The sequence below is a fragment of the Thamnophis sirtalis genome, unplaced genomic scaffold, assembly GCF_051295495.1.
Source record: "Thamnophis sirtalis isolate CommonGarterSnake01/CBP01778 unplaced genomic scaffold, rThaSir2_p1.2 scaffold_2, whole genome shotgun sequence".
Lineage (NCBI taxonomy): Eukaryota > Metazoa > Chordata > Lepidosauria > Squamata > Natricidae > Thamnophis > Thamnophis sirtalis.
The window spans coordinates 69,571,860-69,592,538 of record NW_028261382.1 but is presented as its reverse complement, the minus strand read 5'-3'; the positions used below and the strand labels follow the sequence as shown (position 1 = coordinate 69,592,538).

The following is a 20,679-nucleotide window of genomic DNA, read 5'->3' as shown; positions in this document are numbered from 1 at the left end:
AATGAAGCGGTGGACGTGATGAACCGGGGTCTGGAGGCCGTTAAGGACTGGATGAGTGCTAACAAACTGGTGCTCAACCCGGATAAGACCGAGTGGCTGTTGTGTTTCCCCCCCAATAATTTGGCTAATACACCAACGCTTAGGCTGGGGGGTCAAATTCTACACCCCTCAGATAGGGTCCGCAACTTAGGAGTCCTCCTGGATCCACAGCTGACTTTTGATCACCAGCTGTCGGCTGTGACCAGGGGGGCATTTGCCCAGGTTCGCCTGGTCCGCCAGTTGCGGCCCTACCTAGATCGGGGGGCCCTCACAACAGTCACTCGAGCCCTTGTGATCTCTAGACTGGAATACTGCAATGGGCTCTACATGGGGTTGCCCCTGAAGTGCATCCGGCGACTACAGCTAGTCCAAAATGCAGCCGCGCGAGTGATAGTGGGCGCACCTCGGTTCGCCCACGTTACACCTGTCCTCCGCGAGCTGCACTGGCTGCCTGTTGGTCTCCGGGTGCGCTTCAGGATACTGATGACCATCTTTAAAGCACTCCATGGTAGTGGATCTGGGTACTTGAGAGACCGCCTTCTGCCGATTACCTCCCTAAATCGACCAATTAGATCTCACAGACTGGGCCTCCTCCGAATTCCATCTGCCAGTCAATACCGACTGGCGACCACGCGGAGGAGAGCCTTTTCTGTTGCTGCTCCGACCCTATGGAACGAGCTCCCCATGGAGATCCGCACCCTCACCACTATCCAGACCTTCCGCGCAGCCCTTAAGATCTGGCTCTCCCAGCAGGCCTGGGGATAGGTTCCTAATTACCCGCCCGAGTGTTTGACTGTTGAATGAAAGTTGGGTTTTTATTACTTTTCTGTTGTTCACATATTGTTTTGTTTTTGACCTTGCACCTCCCCTCCCTTGTCGTTGTAAGCCGCCCTGAGTCCCCTCAGGGAAAAGGGCGGCATATAAATCCTAATAAATACCAAAAAATACCAAAAAGCACGCCCCACGCAATTACAGCCCACAACAGGACCAAACCCCTCTCCCAACTGGCCCTTCTTCGGAGGGCTTCGGAAGGAAGCTTCTGCAGAAGCCCGGGCGAGTGAGAACAAGTTCCCGCCGTTACGAAGTCTCTGAGACTGTAATTGTACGGGGTGTGCATGCGCACCTATGTTTTTTATGGCGTGGAGCAGCGGCGAGGCTCTGTGCGGCCGGCGATGACTCCGGAGGCTATCCGCTGGGGGCGGAGTCCCCCTCGCATTCCTCATCTTCCCGTCTTTGCTTCAACATCCATTGAACATTTTATGATCTCCCAGGATAGCTACATTATATTGAAATTTGTTTTAGTCAATACCCCAAAGCCTTTTTGGCAAGCATTGTTAACAAAGCAGCTACACTCCATCTGATACCTATGCAGTGACATTTGTTTTCTGTTTGAAGAACTTGTGCTTGTCTCTATTAAAGTATATTTCTTTCAACTGATTAATTTGCCAGGATCATTTAAAATTTCATTTATGACTTCTTGAACCCTACTTTATGTTTAATATCCAAGGAGGCCAAGGATTCCATTGTTCAACCCTAAGCTACATATATAATCATAGGGCTGGAAGAGACTTTGGAAGATTGAAATTATTATTTGCCAGTTTGATAATTTCCTTTATTTCTTCATTCAAGTTGTTCTATGCTATGAGCCCTGGTGGCACAATGGTTAGAATGCAACATTGCAAGCAAACTGCCTGGTGCTAAGAGTCTGATCCTGATGGGGTCAAGGTTAACTCAGCCTTCCATCCTTCTGAGCTTGGCAGAATGAGGACCCAGATTGTTCAGGGCAATATCTTGGGCAACATCCTGATTCAGAGAGTGCTGTAAAGCACTGTGGAGCAGTACATAAAGTGCCATTGCTATATAATGAATGTATTGGAGAGTACAGGACCCAGAATCAGTTTGAATGCAACATTTAAGCCAGTTAGATGTCTTTTAGTATACAGTCATACTTCAGCACTTGATTGCTTCAAAACTCATCGAATTTGGTATTCAGGACGTTTTGAAGCAGATATATTGTCCAGGCATTTGTCTTTTTGCCAGTAGCCAATATGCAAGGAAGAACTTGCTGAACTTAACTGCCTCCTGACTCACTATTTCTTTTGGTCAAAATAACAGGTCATGTGATTTTTTTCAGAAAAACGGTTTTAGTATTCAGCACATCTTCCAGAATGATTACCACAAGGTACCTCTGTACTTGAGCCACAGTGTGACTCAATTGATGTTGCTATTTTTAGTTCAGTGGGTATTTTTTTTTATTAGCAGATTTTATTATTTTTTTCCCTCCTACAACACCTTACAGTCATTACATCAACATTGTTATGTCATCATACCTGTACATGTATATAATATTTCGCTTCTATATTTACACACCTTTATACACAGTTCTCTATATATATTTATATATATTGTTTTTGGCTTAATTAATTTTATTCTTGTTTTGCAGCCATTTGTACCAATTGTTCCAAATTTCATAATATTCTGACTCTTCTTTATCTTTTAATTTCAGTGTTAATTTGTCCATCTCTGCACAATCCAAAGTTTTTTTTAATCACTAATTCATCCGAGGGGGTATTATTTTGTTTTCAGCATTGGGCAAATTCTATTCTAGCTGTAGTTAGCAGATGTGTTAATATGTACTTAATTTTATTTGTATATTTCCCTTTGATTATTTCCAGTAAAAAGATTTTGGGTTTGTATTTTATCTGTTCTCCTGTAATTTCTTACACCCATTTCCAAATTTTTATCCAATATTTTTGTGTTTCCGGCAGGTCCACCATATGTGATAATAAGTCCCTTGTATTTTTTTACACTTCCAGCAGGTCGGCTTCATGTTTGGGTACATTTTAGCCAATCTTGTTGGTGATAAATGCCAACGATAAAACATTTTGTATATATTTTCTTTAAGTGCTGCTGATCGTATTAGTTTATAATTTGTGTTCCAAATTCTTTCCCAATCCACTAGATCTATGTTGTAACCAAGGTTTTTGGCCCACGCTATCATGCAACCTTTAACTTTTTCTTCTTCTAATGTTACTTCTAATAAATATTTGTAAATTTTTGTTATGAATTTATTTTCCAGGCCAATTAAAATTTTATCTATTTGTTGTAATTCTGTGTATATTCCATATTTCTTTTACATCTTCTTTGTATTTCGATTGTAGTTGGAGATTCGATATAAAGTGTGACTCAATTGATGTTGCTATTTTTAGTTCAGTGGGTATTATAATGTAGTAAAACCATAGGGTTGGAAGCCACTTTGAAGGTGGTCTAGTTCACCTTCCTGCCTACAGCCAGATCCTCATACTATCACAGACCGATGGCTCTCCAGCCTTTGCTTGAAAACCTCCAATAAATGGGGTTCTTATTCCAGGAAAAAGACTAATTCATAGTTCTAAGGAAGTCCCTGCTTATTTTGAGTTTGGATCCTCTTCTGTAAAGCTTCTAATAATTGAATCTAATCTTACTCTTGGCCATTATGGAGAATAAATCTGTACCCTATTTCTCATGGCAAAGCCCTCCAGCCATGGAAGACTATTGCCATGTCTCCCATTAGTCTTTTCTTTAAGCTAAAGAGAGTTCTTGGTGCTCTCTGAATCTGGTTGTGAATGAATGTGGGATTTTGCTGCCTCTTTGTATGTGGAAATGAGCTCTGCCAATTTTGGTGGGAGCATGGTTTCTTTGTGGTGGCTTCTTGATTAAAGTGTTGTTTTCTTCCTGATTGTCTAGTGCTGATCCCTGCTTATCTCGGTGTTGGTTGCTGGGTGTGTTATATTTTAGCTTTTCTTGTTTCTTTCCTAGGGTTTTTAATTACCTCTTTTGAATGCTGTGTATATGTTGATAATTTCTAATCATTTATTCAGTCAATCAATTTGTATGGATGCCCACCTCAGCAAATGATTCTGGGTTGCAAGAAATTTTAAAGTAAATTAGAACAATTTCTCAACAGAAATACAAACATTAGAATACAGAGAAGCCAAGCAAGATATTACTGATTGCCAGCATGAAGAAAATGAGACCTTCAACATTCAGGCCCAGGCCTGAGCACAGAACCAGATCTTATTTCCTTGCAAAAAGCCAACAGGGTCAGGACCATCTAAATCCCTGGAGGGTGAATGTGGCAGAAAAAAGCAGTCCTCCTTGGCCCTGCCAGCTGGCATTCCCTGACCAATGGGACCCACAACATGCCCATCCTACTGGCCTGGATCAGACAGGTAGAATTCACTGGAAAAGATTACCCATCAGGTAACCCAGACCTGGGGCATGAAGGGTTTTAAGGATGGCAACCGGCACCTGGAATTGCACCCAGGAACACATTGGCTGCCAGTGCATCTTGTAGAGGGGTCAAGTAGCGGTTGCCCTTTCCTAATCTTGTGGCTGCATTGTGCACCAGTTGGAGCTTCCAAATACTCTCCAAGGGGAAACCTCTATATAGCACATTGCAGTAGTCCAGACTAACCTTAGCTCTACCTGGTCTGTGGAGGCTGGTTTGTCTGAATGTCAGGCTTCCAGAAGTCTCCAGCATATTTGAATTCTATTTGGCCTAAAATGCTAATAGTTTCCCAGCTAAAACTACGATTGAGTCAGCTTCTGTGTTGTTGTTCTCTTCTGTTGGATATATATTTCCATATCATTCTTCATGAAATTTCACCTCCAAGCCCCTCACCATCTTTCTATTCTTGGCATTCTTTCCATCTCTTATATAATGGTTGGCATTCTTTCCATCTCTTATATAATGGTTGGCATTCTTTCCATCTCTTATATAATGTTTGGGTACATTTTAGCCAATCTTGTTGGTGATAAATGCCAACGATAAAACATTTTGTATATATTTTCTTTAAGTGCTGCTGATCGTATTAGTTTATAATTTGTGTTCCAAATTCTTTCCCAATCCACTAGATCTATGTTGTAACCAAGGTTTTTGGCCCACGCTATCATGCAACCTTTAACTTTTTCTTCTTCTAATGTTACTTCTAATAAATATTTGTAAATTTTTGTTATGAATTTATTTTCCAGGCCAATTAAAATTTTATCTATTTGTTGTAATTTTGTGTATATTCCATATTCTTTTACATCTACTTTGTATCTCGATTGTAGTTGGAGATATGGCCACCAATCTATATTTATATATTTCGCTCCTTTAATTCTGGATTTGTTTTCAAATTCCCTTGGCTGTCTAAAATTTCACTATATCTAAACATTTTCGATAGATCTAGTGTATTGGGATGTGTCATGGCTTCCATAGTGGAAAGCTATGTCGGTATTTTCATGTAATGTTTTTCTCTAATTTTATTCCAGACCTGCATCAGTGCATCTCTAATATAGTGTCTGTGAAAGTATTTTTGTTTCTTTTTACCCTCTTCCCATAGGAAAAAAATGCCATCCCATTTGCAAACCGTGGCCCTCTAATGTTAGTATTCTTTTATTTTTTAAATTTATCCAATCCCTGATCCATGTTAGTGCTGCTGCTTTGTAATAAAGCTCCCAGTCTGGGAGTCCCATACCACCTCTGCTTCTGTCATCCTGTAGAGCTTTCAACTTTATCCTGGCTTTCTTCCCTTGCCATATAAATTTTAATATAATCTTATTCAATTCAGTAAAAAAAAAATTCCTAATTTTATGGGGATTGTTTGAAATAGGTATAATAGTCTGGGTAGTACATTCATTTTTGTCGCTGCTATTTTCCCTAATAATGTTAGTTGTGGTTTCCCCCATAGTTCTAGATCTTTTTTTATTTGTTGCACTAATTTTGTATAATTATTTTCTTTTATAGTTGAGCACTTTGCAGTTAGCCATATTCCAAGATATTTAACTTTCTTTGTCACTTGCAGTCCTATTATTCTTTCTAATTCTTTATTTTGTTCTTCCTTCAATTTTTAGTTATCATTTTAGTCTTTTCTCTATTAATCTTTAACCCTGCTACATCTCTATATTTTCCTAGTTCTCACATTAAGCCATCTTTACCACACTTGAGTCATAATGTCTGCGCTGATCCTTGCAACAAGCTTTCACATTTTGTTCTGGTCTCAAGCTTGTCAGTTCCTTTCTCAAGGAACTAAAGATTTTTTTTATTAGCATCAGGCATGCAATTATGATAGGCAAAAGGTTATTTATCTTCTTCAGTTCCCTTATTTTCTCCTTTGCTCCCCATGTTTCCCAGGTCCCATCAGATGACGTATTTTTAGGAAAGAGACCTGGAGCATTCCCATTCTGTTAGAGAGTATGGGACAGGCTGAAACCGATAACCCTTGCCCTACATCATGTAGGGCTTTGTAAGTGATAATCAGCATCTTTGGACTGATGATGGTACCCAGAAAGTCAGTACAGCACAAAAAGTAGAAGTGTTACATGGGCACACCAAGCTACTCACACTACTCAGGCTACTCACACTGCTACATTTGGACCATCTGTAACTACTACATCCATGCTGGGGAAGCTCATCTTGGCTTCTGAGGTGCTCTCAATCTCCTCCTTTTTAGAAAATCTTACGTTAAAGACTTAGCTGTTCTCGGGAGCATTGGGGTGCAGACAGTTTGTTGGCTGTCAGTTAATTGCTCCTGGTTAAATGGAATTGTTTAATGAATTTGTTATTGATTTCATGGAAATAGGCAAGTTACACAACCGTCTAATAAATAACACCCATGCTCAAACAGTGATTTGCAGGAGCATCTGTGGAGCGTGTTTTTGTCTCCCTTTTGTGAAGGGGGTTGGTTAGAACTTGACCGGAGCCTACTTTTGGCTAGCATTGCTTTCCTGGCCAGTCCAGCCTGGGTGCCAGCCTTTATTTTTATTGTTTTAGTTGTCTGAGAGGTTGGTGCTTCTCAGGTTCCACAACCCACAGTTTCTGGGTCTCCCTTTCCTGCTCCAGATCATGGGTATACCACCCTGGCCACCAGCGTGACTCTCTTAAAAGCTTCTGAAGTTGAAGAAATCCTGGATGGAAATGATGAGAAGTACAAAGCCGTCTCCATCAGCACTGAACCTCCCACCTACCTTAGGTAACCAGCTGATTTATTTCCCTCTTGCTACATGCAAAGGAGGGCCATTTGCATCTTCTGGGGCTGGTGGTGCAACTGTTTTCCTCGTGAAACTTGCTTTGCTGGATATATATCACAAAATCCACATAAAACTTATGGCAGATGTAAGTGTTGCATGTGAACTCTCACTTGGGAAAGAATATTTTAAACAATGTGCACTTTTTCCTCTTCATGAGCGTTTTTTTCTTCAAGGGAACAGAAGGCCAAAAGAAACAGCCAGTGGGTTCCAACTCTTCCCAATAGCTCCCATCATCTGGATGCTGTGCCCTGCTCAACCACCATTAACAGAAACCGCCTGGGCAGAGACAAGAAGAGAACGTTCCCACTTTGGTGAGCATAACAATTTGGGGCAAATTGGTTGGGAGTGAAGTACTGGACTGCAGAAGCATGAATGCTCATGTCAGTGTCCCACAAATGGGTATTTACATGAAAAAGAAGTGTAGTTATGTAGAAAAAAATGAGATGTTGGTATACAAACAATACCAAATACTTTCATTTTGGAGAGAGACTAGATTTGTTGATGTGCAAAGTTTTTGCATCAACTAGAGACTAAGCTTTTTCAAATGCAAAAATCTTTAGCTTTTAAACTCATAATAACATATAAAAGTTAGATTTCATATATGATTACATGTGTCAGGCATGCCTCTGTTCAATAACCGGAAAAAAAGCCTCAACTCCATGTTTGCAGAGAAGAGGTACTTTTTATTGAGTTTGAAATTATAGCAACAAAAGAAAAGCAAGATCTGAAGCAAAAGGTGCGAAAGTTACATACTGAAAGTATCCCCAAATCACCCCCACCCCAGGACCTGGGCTGAAACTACAATATATTTAAATGGGATGAAGCAAAATGTTATGCCCATGTGTATCTACAGCAACTTTAGAACTAACAAGAAGAATATTATTTGGAAGGAGGAGCCAACGTCTCGACAATACAGACGTGCAGTCTTGATGCTTCGAGACCTCTGTCGATACTTTTGCCGCTGAATGGTCCAATCGGACCTAAACCGTCCCGTAGAGATGGTGAACAGGAAGAATATGTCTTGCTGATCTCAGGGACACCACAAAGTCCCTGATCGATCCAAGAGAAGTTCTTCAAGCCGGCAACAAAAAGTCCAGTCCCAGGCTGATGAAGTTGGGACGGCTCCAGAACGGAAGGGAAGCGGAAGGAGAAAGTGTGTCCATCTGGTGAGGAAACTTTATTGTTTTGGAAAAGACTGTCCAAATTTTTTTTAAAAAGTTAAATTAAATCCGAAAGCAGAAGAAAATAAGCGGCAAAATTAACCTATATTGGATTGCTTTGGATAGTGTGTTTCTTTTTCTTTGTAATTTTACTTTGTGGATTGAAGTGCTCGCAACTTTTTTTTTCCTTTTTAAAGAGAACGGATCAGTTTTTCTTCTATTTTTTATTTTTATTTTTATTTTTTAATCTATGGATTAAAGTCTTCTTCTTTATTTCAACAAGGACTTTTATTACTTGCTATTAATTCCATTAATTCCATTTAAGAACTCTGTTTCTTTTGAAATAACGTTAGAGAGTGGGAAGCAATACTGCCACTTGGAGGCTTGAGGCTTGAGTTTTTGAAACAGTGCACTTTCCCTTTTCCTTTTGATCTCACTGACCTTGTATCTTGAGGCTTGGCAACTTGTTTATATAAAGTGATAAGAAGCAAGGGCACAAATTGTTTTTACAGGTGCACTTTGAGAGTCTTACTGGCAGTGGGAGAGAAAAAGAAACAGAACCTTCTTTTTTGAAGATCATAAATGAACTTGCGTTTAAGCTAATTTAATATAAGAAGCCTTGAAAGCCAGAGTGGCAGTATCTACCAGCTTGCAAAATGGCACAATATTCAAAAGAAACAATAAATTTGCAATACATCTTGGCCAGAATTCAAAATTTATTACAAATAACAGAGCAAATTAAGAAGATGATGGAAAAAATAGAGTTTATAACAGCAAAAAATGACGGGGTCAGAGTCCCAAAAATTGAAGGGGAAAATGATTATAAAGACAAGACAACTGATTACTTTACCAGTGGAATGAATGTGGTTGAAAGTGGGAAAAGGGGAGTATGGAACATGGAATTAGATCGACAAGAACTCTACCCCAGATTTCAAGGCATGGAAGAAGAAGAAAAGAGGAAAAACAATGGATTTAAGGAAAGAAAATTTCTCAGAAGGACGATTGACAATCAAAGCTAAGCTAATTAAAATGGCAGATGGAGGGCATCAAGATTATTTAAGTCATGCTACAAGCAACAAGCTGCGGAGAGAAGTCCACAAAAATTTTATTAAGGCAATACATAGATCAATTCCACAAATGACAAAAGAAATAAGACTGTATTATTACTGGAAGGATACAGGCTGCTATATGAAAGTTGTTAATAAAAAATAGTTAATTTTAGTAATTAGTGATTAGTAATTTAGTAATCTCTAGAGTGCTATGTTAAATAAATAATTGATAAGGATAATAAGGTACATACATGTGTTGGTTTGATGAGAGGAAATTTGATATAATTAGCGAATGAATTTCTGTTAATAAATAATAACTATAACAACTATAACTACAATATGTAATGAAAGATGATTTTTTTCTGTGTTGTGTTTGTTTAACCAAAAATTAAAAAATTCTTTTAAAAAAAAGAAGAAGAATATTACTCCTTCTAATTAAGAGAATAACCTACTACTAAAGAGTATTTCCATCTATAAATGTTGATTTAAAAATCCGTCAATACTTGTCAGTAAGGCACAAAATGTTATCAGTTTATAATAATAACTTATGGTTCTAAAGTCTAATAAAAAATGAGAGAGTGGACATTTATGGCTAGCTCCTTATGGCATCATAATAGGAGGGCTCTAATATATCTGATGAAAAATACTCTTAATTGTATGTGATTAATTGCACTAATGGTGTTTTACCAAACATACAGTAGTTGTAATCTTAAATAAACTAAGAAAATTAACAGAAAGAATATGCCAGAGAAGTAACTGCTCTCCCTTTGAAAGGATGAGCATGCCTTGCAGTTCCTTCTCCTGCAAGGGTAGAATCTTCCCTGGAGCTCACCTAATTCCTGCTCCTTGAATCTGCCGTCCCTTGCCCCTGGTTTCTCCTGTGTCTAATACAATGACGGTGCTACCATTTTTCCCCAGCTTTGATGACCATGACCCAGCAGTGATCCACGAAAATGCGTCACAACCAGAGGTGCTGGTCCCAATCCGGCTGGACATGGAAATCGATGGGCAGAAACTGAGAGACGCTTTTACGTGGAATATGAATGGTTTGTAAAGAAAGATATGCAAATGATCTAACCATCCTGATTCCAGGCATTGGAAACATTTATGAACAAATATGGCTTTTCCCTAAAAATATATCTTGCTTACTCTTAACTTCAGATTGGAAGGTGTACACAGGTGGTGTTTTTTTAACTGTGAACAGAAAATGCAGCAGTTTTATAAAGGGTTTTGACCTTTTCAGGTAAATTGGTAAACCAGAAAATATTTTCTTATTAACTATGCACCAATCAGCATGCTCAGAAAAAGCTTTGGAGTTAAACCATTAACATAAATTGGCCATATCCAAAGCAGTACAAAGAGATTTAGGGTCCTCAATAAGGCAACTGCAGCAGGTGCTTGAACTCACAATACTTAGATGGTGCTTTTTTACACTCCTGTTTACAGTCTTGATTTTGTTAGTCAGAAACGAAAGCTTCATAGAACTGTGTTTTGAAAGTCCCCTTTTTCCTGTGAATATATTGTGTATACTGTATTTTAAGTCATTCCGTTAACCGATTAAAGAGAACCGATTGCAACAGTTTTTCTTATAGCCTGAAAAAAGTGCTTTAGTCGGAACCTTTTTAAAAAACTTGTTAAAGCATTTTTAGTACCTATTCGCCCGAACTGGTAGTAAAAAAAATCCTTTAAAAAGTAAAATAAATGGTTCTGACAATCAGCTGTGACAACCAGCTGTGCTGATCATCACAGCCTTTAAAAACCTTTCTAAAGCTTTTTTTTAAACAACAAAATGCTTTTAAAAAGTAAAAAAAAAGTTCTGAGGATTGCATGGCATAGCTGATTGTCATAGCTGATCGTCAGAATCTTTTTAAAAAGCTTTTTAAAATAATTTTTACTACCTATTCGCCACAGAAGTAAAAAAATACTAAAAAGTTTTTTAAAAAGTTCCGACAACCAACTGTGCTGTCCGATTGTCGGAATCTTTTTTAAAAAAAAAACTTTTTAAAGCATTTTTAGCTACCTATTCGCCTAAACCAGAAGAAAAAAAAAGTTTTAAAAAAGTTTTTTAAAAGTTCCGATGATCAGCTGTGCAACAATCAGCTATGCCACACGATTTATATTTGCTAGAAAGCAGGAAATCCTGTGAATGTAAATCGTGCGGCAGAGCTGTCCCCCCCCCCTGTTCTATTTTGCAGACTCGGAAAAGGCTTCTTAGTGCTTGTGTGTATCCCACAAAGCGAACTGTTAGCAGACATCAGAGCGTTTCACTCCTGCTTTAGAGTATTTATAGCAAATGTTGCTGTGGCATTTTCCTAATAACACAAGTTTTTCGTTTCCATCAGAAAAACTGATGACTCCAGAAATGTTTTCAGAGATTCTCTGTGATGACTTGGATTTGAATCCCCTCACTTTTGTTCCTGCGATTGCATCTGCAATCCGACAGCAAATTGAGTCGTACCCTACCGATAGCATCCTGGAGGACCAGTCAGATCAGCGAGTCATCATTAAGGCAAGGAGAGGGGAGGCAGCGGGGAAAGTCCCGCAAAGCTTTCTGGCTTGTGAAGAAAAGGTCAAGTAATGGAGAGCATAGAAAAAAGCAAAACAAAGGCTGGAGACCGGAGAAAAGGACATGCAGCAAGTTTTTCCCCACACCATTTATTACATCTCTGTGATTTTCTGTCTTTGAAAGCCATTCTTGCCACCAACACATTAGTACACCAATGATTTAACTTCTCGCCTCCCTCTTTTTGAGAGAGTACATTACCTCTGACAAAAGCCACGGTCTCTGCCTTTCCCTTTCTCTCATCTGCTTAGTCATTTGTTTATTGGTTTTGTATTCTACTCATTTGTTTTTATCTGTATGATGAAATCATTCAGCATACTTCTTTCTGCATACACATTCATTCATTGTTCATTAGTTTTGTTTCTGTTGTTTGGTTTTGCTTTACTACATGCTTCTTATGGAGCCTATTCCCTATTTTTATGCTTCCATATATGACTTCAGAAGCCCCTCTGATGAAGAACAGCTTTGTTCCCATCTGTCCTCAGTCTTTCCTTGTACAGTCTATATGCTGCTCTACAGCAGTTCTGCTAACAATGTCAGGTCTACTATCTTTTTCCATCTGTCCCATCTTACTGTGGAGGTGTAGAGGAACATATTTTGATTCTCCAGAGAGCTCAATTTTAACATAATGTGTTCAAAATATGATACAAATAAGTCCTTGACCTACAACCACAATTTGGACTAGAATTTCCACTGCTAGGCAAGACAATGGTCACGTGCGTCCCACTGATTTTGGTTTAAGCAAATCACATGTCATTAAAAAAATCCTTCTTCCCCCACTTTGCTTCTCAGAAGCCAATTGGGAAGGTTGCAAATGGTCAACATGTGACCCAGGACACTGCAACCATCATAAATAGATGCTGGCTTCCAAATGCCTGAATTTTGATAATATGCTTTTAGGAACGATGCAATGGTCATAGGTGCAAGGATTGTTCATAAGTCACTTTTTTCAGTGCCACTGTAACTTCAATGTTTGTAATTTGAGGACTTCCTGTAACTTGAGCATTAACATTTGCACCTCAATTGGAAACTCCACATTGATTTGTTCAATCTGTTTTGTTTTCTTGGTTGTTCATTGTATTCTCAGGAATTTTCTGCAGTTCCAAAGTTCCAAACCGTCAATATTGTTTCTGTCCCTCTTCTTCAAAGTCCAGTTTCCATGTTCATAGAGTGTTGTAATGGGAAGTGCCAGGATTGTGAATGTGGTTATGTGACATCCTGCTTTGCTTAATAGGGCAAATTCTAATGCCAATGTGGTCGTAAATTGAGGGCTATTAGCACAGACACATCCCAGCATCTGAATCCAGGGCTTTCATTCCTACTCTACCAAGTGCCACAGTGCAGTGCTTTTTTTAATAATACATTTTTATGAGTGTATCAAAGTATAAAATACAAAGATAAATTTTCTCCACCATTTAGTACAAAAATACACATATAAAAAAAAAACTTCTCTTTTTGTGGCCTTCCTTGATTTTAAGCAGGCCTTTGATTCAATATCCAGGATCACCCTCTGGGAGAAATTAAAATACACCACTATCGATAAACATCTCCTCTTCCTCATATAAAAATTGTATGCCAATTCCACCTTGAAAGTGAGGTGCAATCCCCAAGGGAGTTTAACCGGCCCAGTAAAGGTACAAAAAGGGGTACAGCAGGGTTGCATCCTGTCCCCCTCCCTCTTTAACTTCTATATTAATCCATTGATTGATCTCTTACAGAACCCTGATTTCCATTCTCCTAACCTAGCACAACACAAAGTGCCAATTCTCTTATATGCTGATGATACCGCTATCATTTCACAAACCCCTGTAGGACTGAAGAGAGCAATTAGGGCAACACTCGGCTATTGCAGGCAAAACAAGCTGGTCCTTAACTTTAGTAAATCAAAAATTTTAGTTTTTTCTAAAAGACCTAGCCAATACTCCTGGAAAATAGAAGGATATAGTTTGGAACAGGTTAGAACATTTAGATACCTTAGGGTGGTTTTCCACGCGCAAGGGACATGGAAGGCACACCTGGATCACACATTGCAATCAGCCAATAGGTCCTCAAACGCAATTAAACATTTCTTTTATACAAGCGGAGGTCAGTTAGTACCTACTGTGTTAAAACTTTTCGAGGCCAAAACATTGGCACAAATTCTATATGGGGAATCCATGCAAAGAAAGACTTGCTAGAAACCATATAAACCAAATTCCTGCGAGCCATCTTAGCTGCTCCCAATGGAACTCCAAATGCCCAGTTAAGAATTGAGATAGGCATGACTCAAATTCAGGTAAGAGCCTGGAAGATGATGATCATTCATTGGCTTAAAATGCATTTTTTTCCTGAGGGACTGTCCCCACTAGTGTTGACTGACAACCCTCCCCCTGGAAACAGGCAATTGATCACAAGCTGGGCTCTTATGGGCTCTCACCGGTATGCTTAATGTCTCTAGGCTTTGATCAAGCAAAGCTAGTAGTAATAAATAGAATGAAGGACATGGAGTTCCAAGAAGAACTAAATAGGTTGCCTCTCCACAGTAGGGACAAAATCAAACAGGGTGTGTGGGAATCAGCAAGATATCTAAATGACCTGATCTTCCCAAAACAAAGAATAGCTTTCTTCAGAGCCAGATTTAACATTCTTCCTTCAGCACTCCTCCAGGGCAGGTATGAGAGAACACCAACAGCAGAACGGGTTTGTATATGTGGTAAAGGAGAAGTGGAAGATATCTCACATGTTCTATTACACTGTGAGCTATACAGAGTTTGTAGGTCTGCACATATTCTCCCTTTATTAGAGAGATTGCCAGGGAGTGCAGACAATTTTTATCAAGTATCAAGTAGGTTTTATTGTCATTTCAACAATATACAGTACAGTACACAGTGAAACGAAACAATGTTTCCCCAGGACCAAGGTGCTACATCAGACAACATAGGTAAAAAGAAAAAGAGGAGCACACAGAACTATACTACACTATACACACTATATTACAACACAGAACTACATATAGCTCTAAATCTAAGAACTTAGAGAGTGTTGAGGAGGCTAATGGCTTGTGGAAAGAAACTGTTACACAGTCTGTTTGTGCAGGCCCGAATGCTTCTGTACCTTTTATCTAGGCTTTCTCCTCCAGGACACAAACCCGGCTACCATGTATGCAGTGGCAAAGTTCTGGGTTGCTGCAATGTCCACAAGAAAAAAAATAGTTGTCATCTTGTACCAATTACTTGGACATATCTCTAACAATTTCTGGACCATTGTATTTACTCCCATACTTATCAGCTTTGCACCCAGGTAAACCAGGGAGTGACCCGAACAATTTGAGAACATGTATGTTATTATCCTCTTTTAACATCAATACTTTTTAATTATATTTTAATGTCAGTACTTTTTAACATATTGTAAAAAGTAATGTGAATTGCTGGTCTTTGACCATAATAAAGATTTGCGGAAAAAGATAAATTTTAATAAGTAATAGAAAACTGGGTATGTGAGAAAAAAAGGGCAAATATGGTAGAAAGAGGGAAAAACAAAGAAAAAGGCACTGACTCCCAACTCTCTTTAGCACAGCATTACAACCTCAACTTTTTACTTTTACACAAAAATATATACTCTTCATTTCTATAACAACAAACCTACCTAATCAGCAAAAGCGAAATCATTTTCACTTTTTCTTTTGAAAGCACAATATTTGGAAGCAATTTCCAAATGAAAACAAAAATATATTCTCTTTGGATAAAAATGTCAATTTAACCATTTCTGCCTCTCCTAGTTTGGGAATCGTATATGCTTCTGTTTAATTAATCTTTATAAACTGTCATTTATATTAAAATAATTCCCTATATTATTTTAATTTTTTTAACCCTAAAGTCTGTGTGTTATTTTTAAATTTGATCAATAATATTTTACAAACTTTGGAGATTATTCAGCATTACATAGAAGGACAGAAAACATACATTTACAAACTTATTTTATAAATACTACCCTGTTTCCCTGAAAATAAGGCCTCCCCGAATAATAAGTCCAATCAGGCTTTTGAGCGCATGTGCTAAAATAAGCCCTCCCCTGAAAATAAGCCTGCCCCGAAAAAATTGCCACACAGCAGCACTCATGAGGTGACCACGTTTACTGCCACCTGCACTTCCAAAATAATAAGACCTCCCCGATAATAAGGCCAAGCGCTTATTTTTTGGGGGGGGGTGTCAAAAGAAAATAAGACCCTGCCTTGTTTTCAGGGAAACCATGGTATCTGTCTTAGAGCTTTCTTTCAAAACATATATCAAACTTATAAAAATCCATCCTAACTAATTAAGTCATTAAATTTCCTCCAACTTATCTTCATAGAATAAAGTTTTTATTTTCAGAAATATCTATTGTTTCTCTTCTTCAAGAAATTCTCAGCCTTTTAATATCCATTTAAAAAAGTCCCAAAGTTCTGTTAAAAATTGTAGATGAACTTGAAACCCTTCCTCATAGAATAAAAGATCTGAGATGTCTATCTTTTTTTTCTCAAAGGATTCTCAACCTTGTTAGTATCCCAAACTTGACCTTTTAAAAATTGTGAATGTACTTGACATTCTTGTTTCTATGGCACTGGCAAGGTTATATTTATACCATCTGAATAGTGTATGATTTATATTCCAAAATTAGTTATTTGCATTGTCCAGTATTTATTGACTTATCACGAAGGGGTAATAATTGTATCTCTTGTTTTTAATATCATCTGTATGATTTGTATCTAGTCTCTAGCTGGTTTATGGGCAGTGGTGGGATTCAATTTTTTTTACTACCGATTCTGTGGGTGTGGCTTTGTGGGCTTGGCAGGGGAAGGATACTGCAAAATCCCCATTCCCTTCCCACCCCCACCCCACCCCACTAACCTGCTTTCAAGCTCTGTTCTCCTGTTCAGGGCAACAGAAGAAGATCAGTTGGGGGACAGTGGAGGCAGGGCAAGCCTATTTGCCGGTTCTCTGAACTACTCCAGAACCTGAAAGAACTGGCTGAATGCTATCTCTGGTATAGGTGATTTTCTGTATGGAGCTTTCAAAGATTTTCCTGATGACAGACACAAGCTCGGGATTAAACATTTTTGTAGCTCCCTCTATAGTCAAACATTTATTTATTTATTTATTCCTTTTCCTGGCCAGAGTTCATGAAAATTAGAAAAATTCAATCACCTACAGCAAAGCAATCCAGGGCTACAGATTATTTTAAAAATAGTAAAACCACAACTTTTATCCTTATGTTTCTCCATCAAATTTAAAAAGAAAAAAAATACTCCACACCCTTATTTTAGCTGCCTCCACAACCCTCTTCCTTGTCATTTAACAATAAGAAAGTCTCGAAAATGGTTCAGAGCTTCAAAAAAGCTGTGACTAAAGAGAGCCTCTTTTAGCTAATAAAGATAATAGTCTCCTAAATTAGTTAAGAAATAAGGCATGACTTATTGCTCCTTTGAAAATGATTGTAGCCCTGCCTCCCCTCCCCCCCAACTGCTTCAAAGCACAGCTTCTGAAGCTACTTGCAGACCGTTGCTTATCGGAGGATTCTAGGATCTCCCTAACCCAGGAGAATCAGACAAGTGAAAGGAAAGTCTGTTCCTTCTGTTAAATTGGAAAAATGACAAATCACAGAGAGGAAATTCTCTGGGCATGTCAGGTGTCGGCCATATCACCATAAGAGTGCAGTGCATTTTTTGACTGCTGGTTCTTTTACTGTTGAAAGTCCTAAAAAGCAGAAGCTCTCCATCATTTCAACATCTTCATTATCAGATCCAAGGGTCATTGCTGTACCTGGTGCCATTAATGTGGTCGTCTTTATATTTAAGCTGAGTTTTGATTTTCTCATTATGCTTCTCAATTTTCATTACTAAAGTTTGCAGATCAGTTAACTTCAGTTACTGTTTTTGGTATATAAGCAGTGTATATTTTATTTTAATATGTTAACTGCTATTTTTTGCAATTGCATTGCTATGTTTGGCTAAATGATGTTAGATGAGTTTCTTTATATTATAATTGTATGTTATTCTGAAAGATGGAGATACTTATATTTTTATAAGCAAGAAGATTCTGATGAGACATCGAACAAGAGTAGTTTCCTTGCATGACATATCTGGGTACCTCTGTACTATTCCATTTCTTTGTTGGAGGTTTTTTTTTTTTTTTTACTGCCTATCCCTACATGTCCTGGAACAGGTGGAGCATGGAATTTGTTGCTCTCCAGAGGAAGGCAGCCAGCAGGCATGGAGGCCTTGTGTTGAAGTTCAGTCTGTAGCACTCAATTTCTTTGATATTCATATTCTGTAGGATATGGAGAGGGATGGCTAGATTCACGTTTGCTTGACGTACAAAAAATGAAGCCCTCACCTGTGTCTTCTGCTTCTAGCTCAACATTCATGTGGGGAACATTTCCTTGGTGGACCAGTTTGAGTGGGATATGTCTGAGAAGGAGAATTCCCCTGAGAAGTTTGCCCTGAAGCTGTGCTCAGAACTTGGACTGGGTGGTGAGTTCGTCACCACCATCGCTTACAGCATCCGGGGGCAGCTGAGCTGGCATCAGAAGACGTATGCCTTCAGGTATTTATGCTTTGATCCTGTCCCCAAGTGGGGGGATCTGAGGGATGGCCGATTTGTGGACCACCAGGTATTGCTAAATATTTCCTTTGGCTGTGCTGCTCAAGACTGTTGGGAATAGACGTTCTGAGAGGCACAGGTTTCCCACTCCTGCAATGTGGAGTTCAGCTGTGGTTACTGCAAGAGGCTGTAATGCAGCACCTCTGCTTCCTTTCATCTGGGAGTCCAAGTATCTTCCACAATCTGAAGCCAACTTGTCTGCTTAACTTCAGATCCAATTCTGCTGGATGTGGCAGTCCATATAGGATGTGAGTGAGAATAAAAGGATGTGACCCTGTACTCCTTTGGAGCTCAGGACCTTGTTAGCCCTGATTCTCTCTCATGTCATCTGTTAGTGAGAACCCCCTGCCGACCGTGGAGATTGCCATTCGTAACACTGGGGATGCCGACCAGTGGTGCCCTCTGCTTGAAACCCTCACTGATGCAGAGATGGAGAAGAAGATCCGAGACCAAGACCGGAACACAAGGTACTGCCTGCCGCTTCTCGTGAAATTATTATTATTTTTTCTGCATGAGATCAAATGTACTTGCGAGATATCTGGCAAATAAATTTAACAAATAAATACAAGTGAAAATTTTTTGATATTCTCAGATGTTTCACAGATTTTAAAATTAGAATTAACTAGTTCTGACGATCAGAAAACTTCCCAGAGTCTTCAGGTAAAGTTTTGGGTAGTTCATGGATCACCAAACAACGTATGAAAATAATTTAATAAATACTACTTTAATTAAGTTTTAAAAACAACAACAACCACAATGGATTGTCCCATTAAACTTTTGGGATCAGTACTGACCATTTTGAGGAACTTTCGCTAATTGTGCCTCTGGTTTGCAGGAAACTTTCCTAAAAATGTTCTTGTGCCATGGATTGTACTGAATTCTATGTACTGAAATGGGAATGATGATTTATTTTCCCTGCACAGGAGTTGTTCCTGTCTTCTCTTCCAGCCTGTTTCCCAGTTTAAACTGAAGTTATGCCAATAATCTGCTGATGATTAATCTTGCTGTCTTCCCTTCCAGGCGCATGAGGCGTTTAGCCAACACAGCTCCAGCCTGGTAACCTCTGTAGAGGACTTTCGGCCTCCAGACTGTCTCTCCAAAGGAATGGCCTACTTGGGGGCCTGCAGTTCTCCCTGGATTAGTTTGGCAAGCCAGGGGTCCCTCCTTTCCCCAGTCTCTACCTCTGGGGGTCCAGTAAAGATGAATTATGGCAGCTGTCCAAACCTTCTTTTCCCACACCCTAACAACTTTTTAAATAAATAATCCATCAAGATGGAAGATGCATTTCCAGATTCCTTTTCTTTGTCCCCAAATGTATACTAATTAGTTCCCCTTTTTTCTCTGTCCATGTGCCTAGCAATCAGTTTTTCTTTGCAATATTGGGGTGGGGTGGGATCACTAAGCCACTATGTGACACATTTGGTTTTGGTGTAGCTTGTTGCATGATCTCAGCTCACTTCTTTAGTATATGGTGGTTAAGCAAACTAGTATGATCCAGGAACTCAGTTAATGGCTTGTTCTAGAAGTATATTTCTTCCATTGTTGCCTCACTGTATAATAGTCACTCTGAAGTGCTTGAGTTAACAAAATGAGCTGGTGATGTTTCTGTTTTGGCTGAACATGAGTCTCTTTCAAGCCACATCTGTTGTTATCTGCTTTGGAATATTGCCCAGTTCTGCAATTTCCAGAGACGACTCCTGATTATATATTAATAAACATTTCCAGCCTGATATAACATATATTGAAATGCTATGGGGATATTTTAGAAGTTGTATAATGCTGGTTTTATAAAGGTTTATATTTTTATATTATATTACAAATATAATATATTCATAAACTCTGCTGTGGATGTAGCCTATCTGGATTTTAGCAAAGTACAGTTGCACATAACAAACTCATGAAAAGTTGTACAGGCTTTGGCTTAACACCTGGGTGGTTCAGTGGGTGAAAAATTGGCTCAAAGTCAGAGCCCAGGGTGGGATTGTTCATGGGACACTATCTGAGACAAACGGCATGCTCCCAGGCTCTTCTGTTCCACATTGTAAATGATATAACAGAAAGATTGCTAGGTAAGATTTGTCTTTTTGTTGATGACACAAAAATGTATATTCATAACATGGAAAATGATTTGCCATGACTGAAAAATTGGTCAAAATATAGAGACTGAAGTTCAATGTTTCTAAATGTAAGATCATACA

The 20,679-nt window shown here is 38.8% G+C and overlaps 1 protein-coding gene across 2 annotated transcripts in view; it reads left to right on the top strand.

The window, feature by feature from the left end:
• Positions 1-19,765, top strand: part of SMARCB1 (SWI/SNF related BAF chromatin remodeling complex subunit B1) — a 32,276-nt gene extending 12,511 nt beyond the window's left edge. The window contains exons 1-8 of one of the 2 annotated variants that reach the window (XM_014067724.2): positions 2,886-4,281; positions 6,905-7,034; positions 7,266-7,403; positions 10,220-10,347; positions 11,644-11,810; positions 18,234-18,424; positions 18,817-18,948; positions 19,502-19,765. In XM_014067724.2, coding sequence (XP_013923199.1) covers positions 4,152-4,281; positions 6,905-7,034; positions 7,266-7,403; positions 10,220-10,347; positions 11,644-11,810; positions 18,234-18,424; positions 18,817-18,948; positions 19,502-19,541 — 1,056 coding nt within the window. In that variant the 5' untranslated portion in view covers positions 2,886-4,151 and the 3' untranslated portion in view covers positions 19,542-19,765. Of the gene's footprint in view, positions 1-2,885; positions 4,282-6,904; positions 7,035-7,265; positions 7,404-10,219; positions 10,348-11,643; positions 11,811-18,233; positions 18,425-18,816; positions 18,949-19,501 lie in introns of those variants that run through there. The other variant, XM_014067723.2, reaches the window with a different exon arrangement.
• The last annotated feature ends 914 nt before the right edge of the window (positions 19,766-20,679 follow it).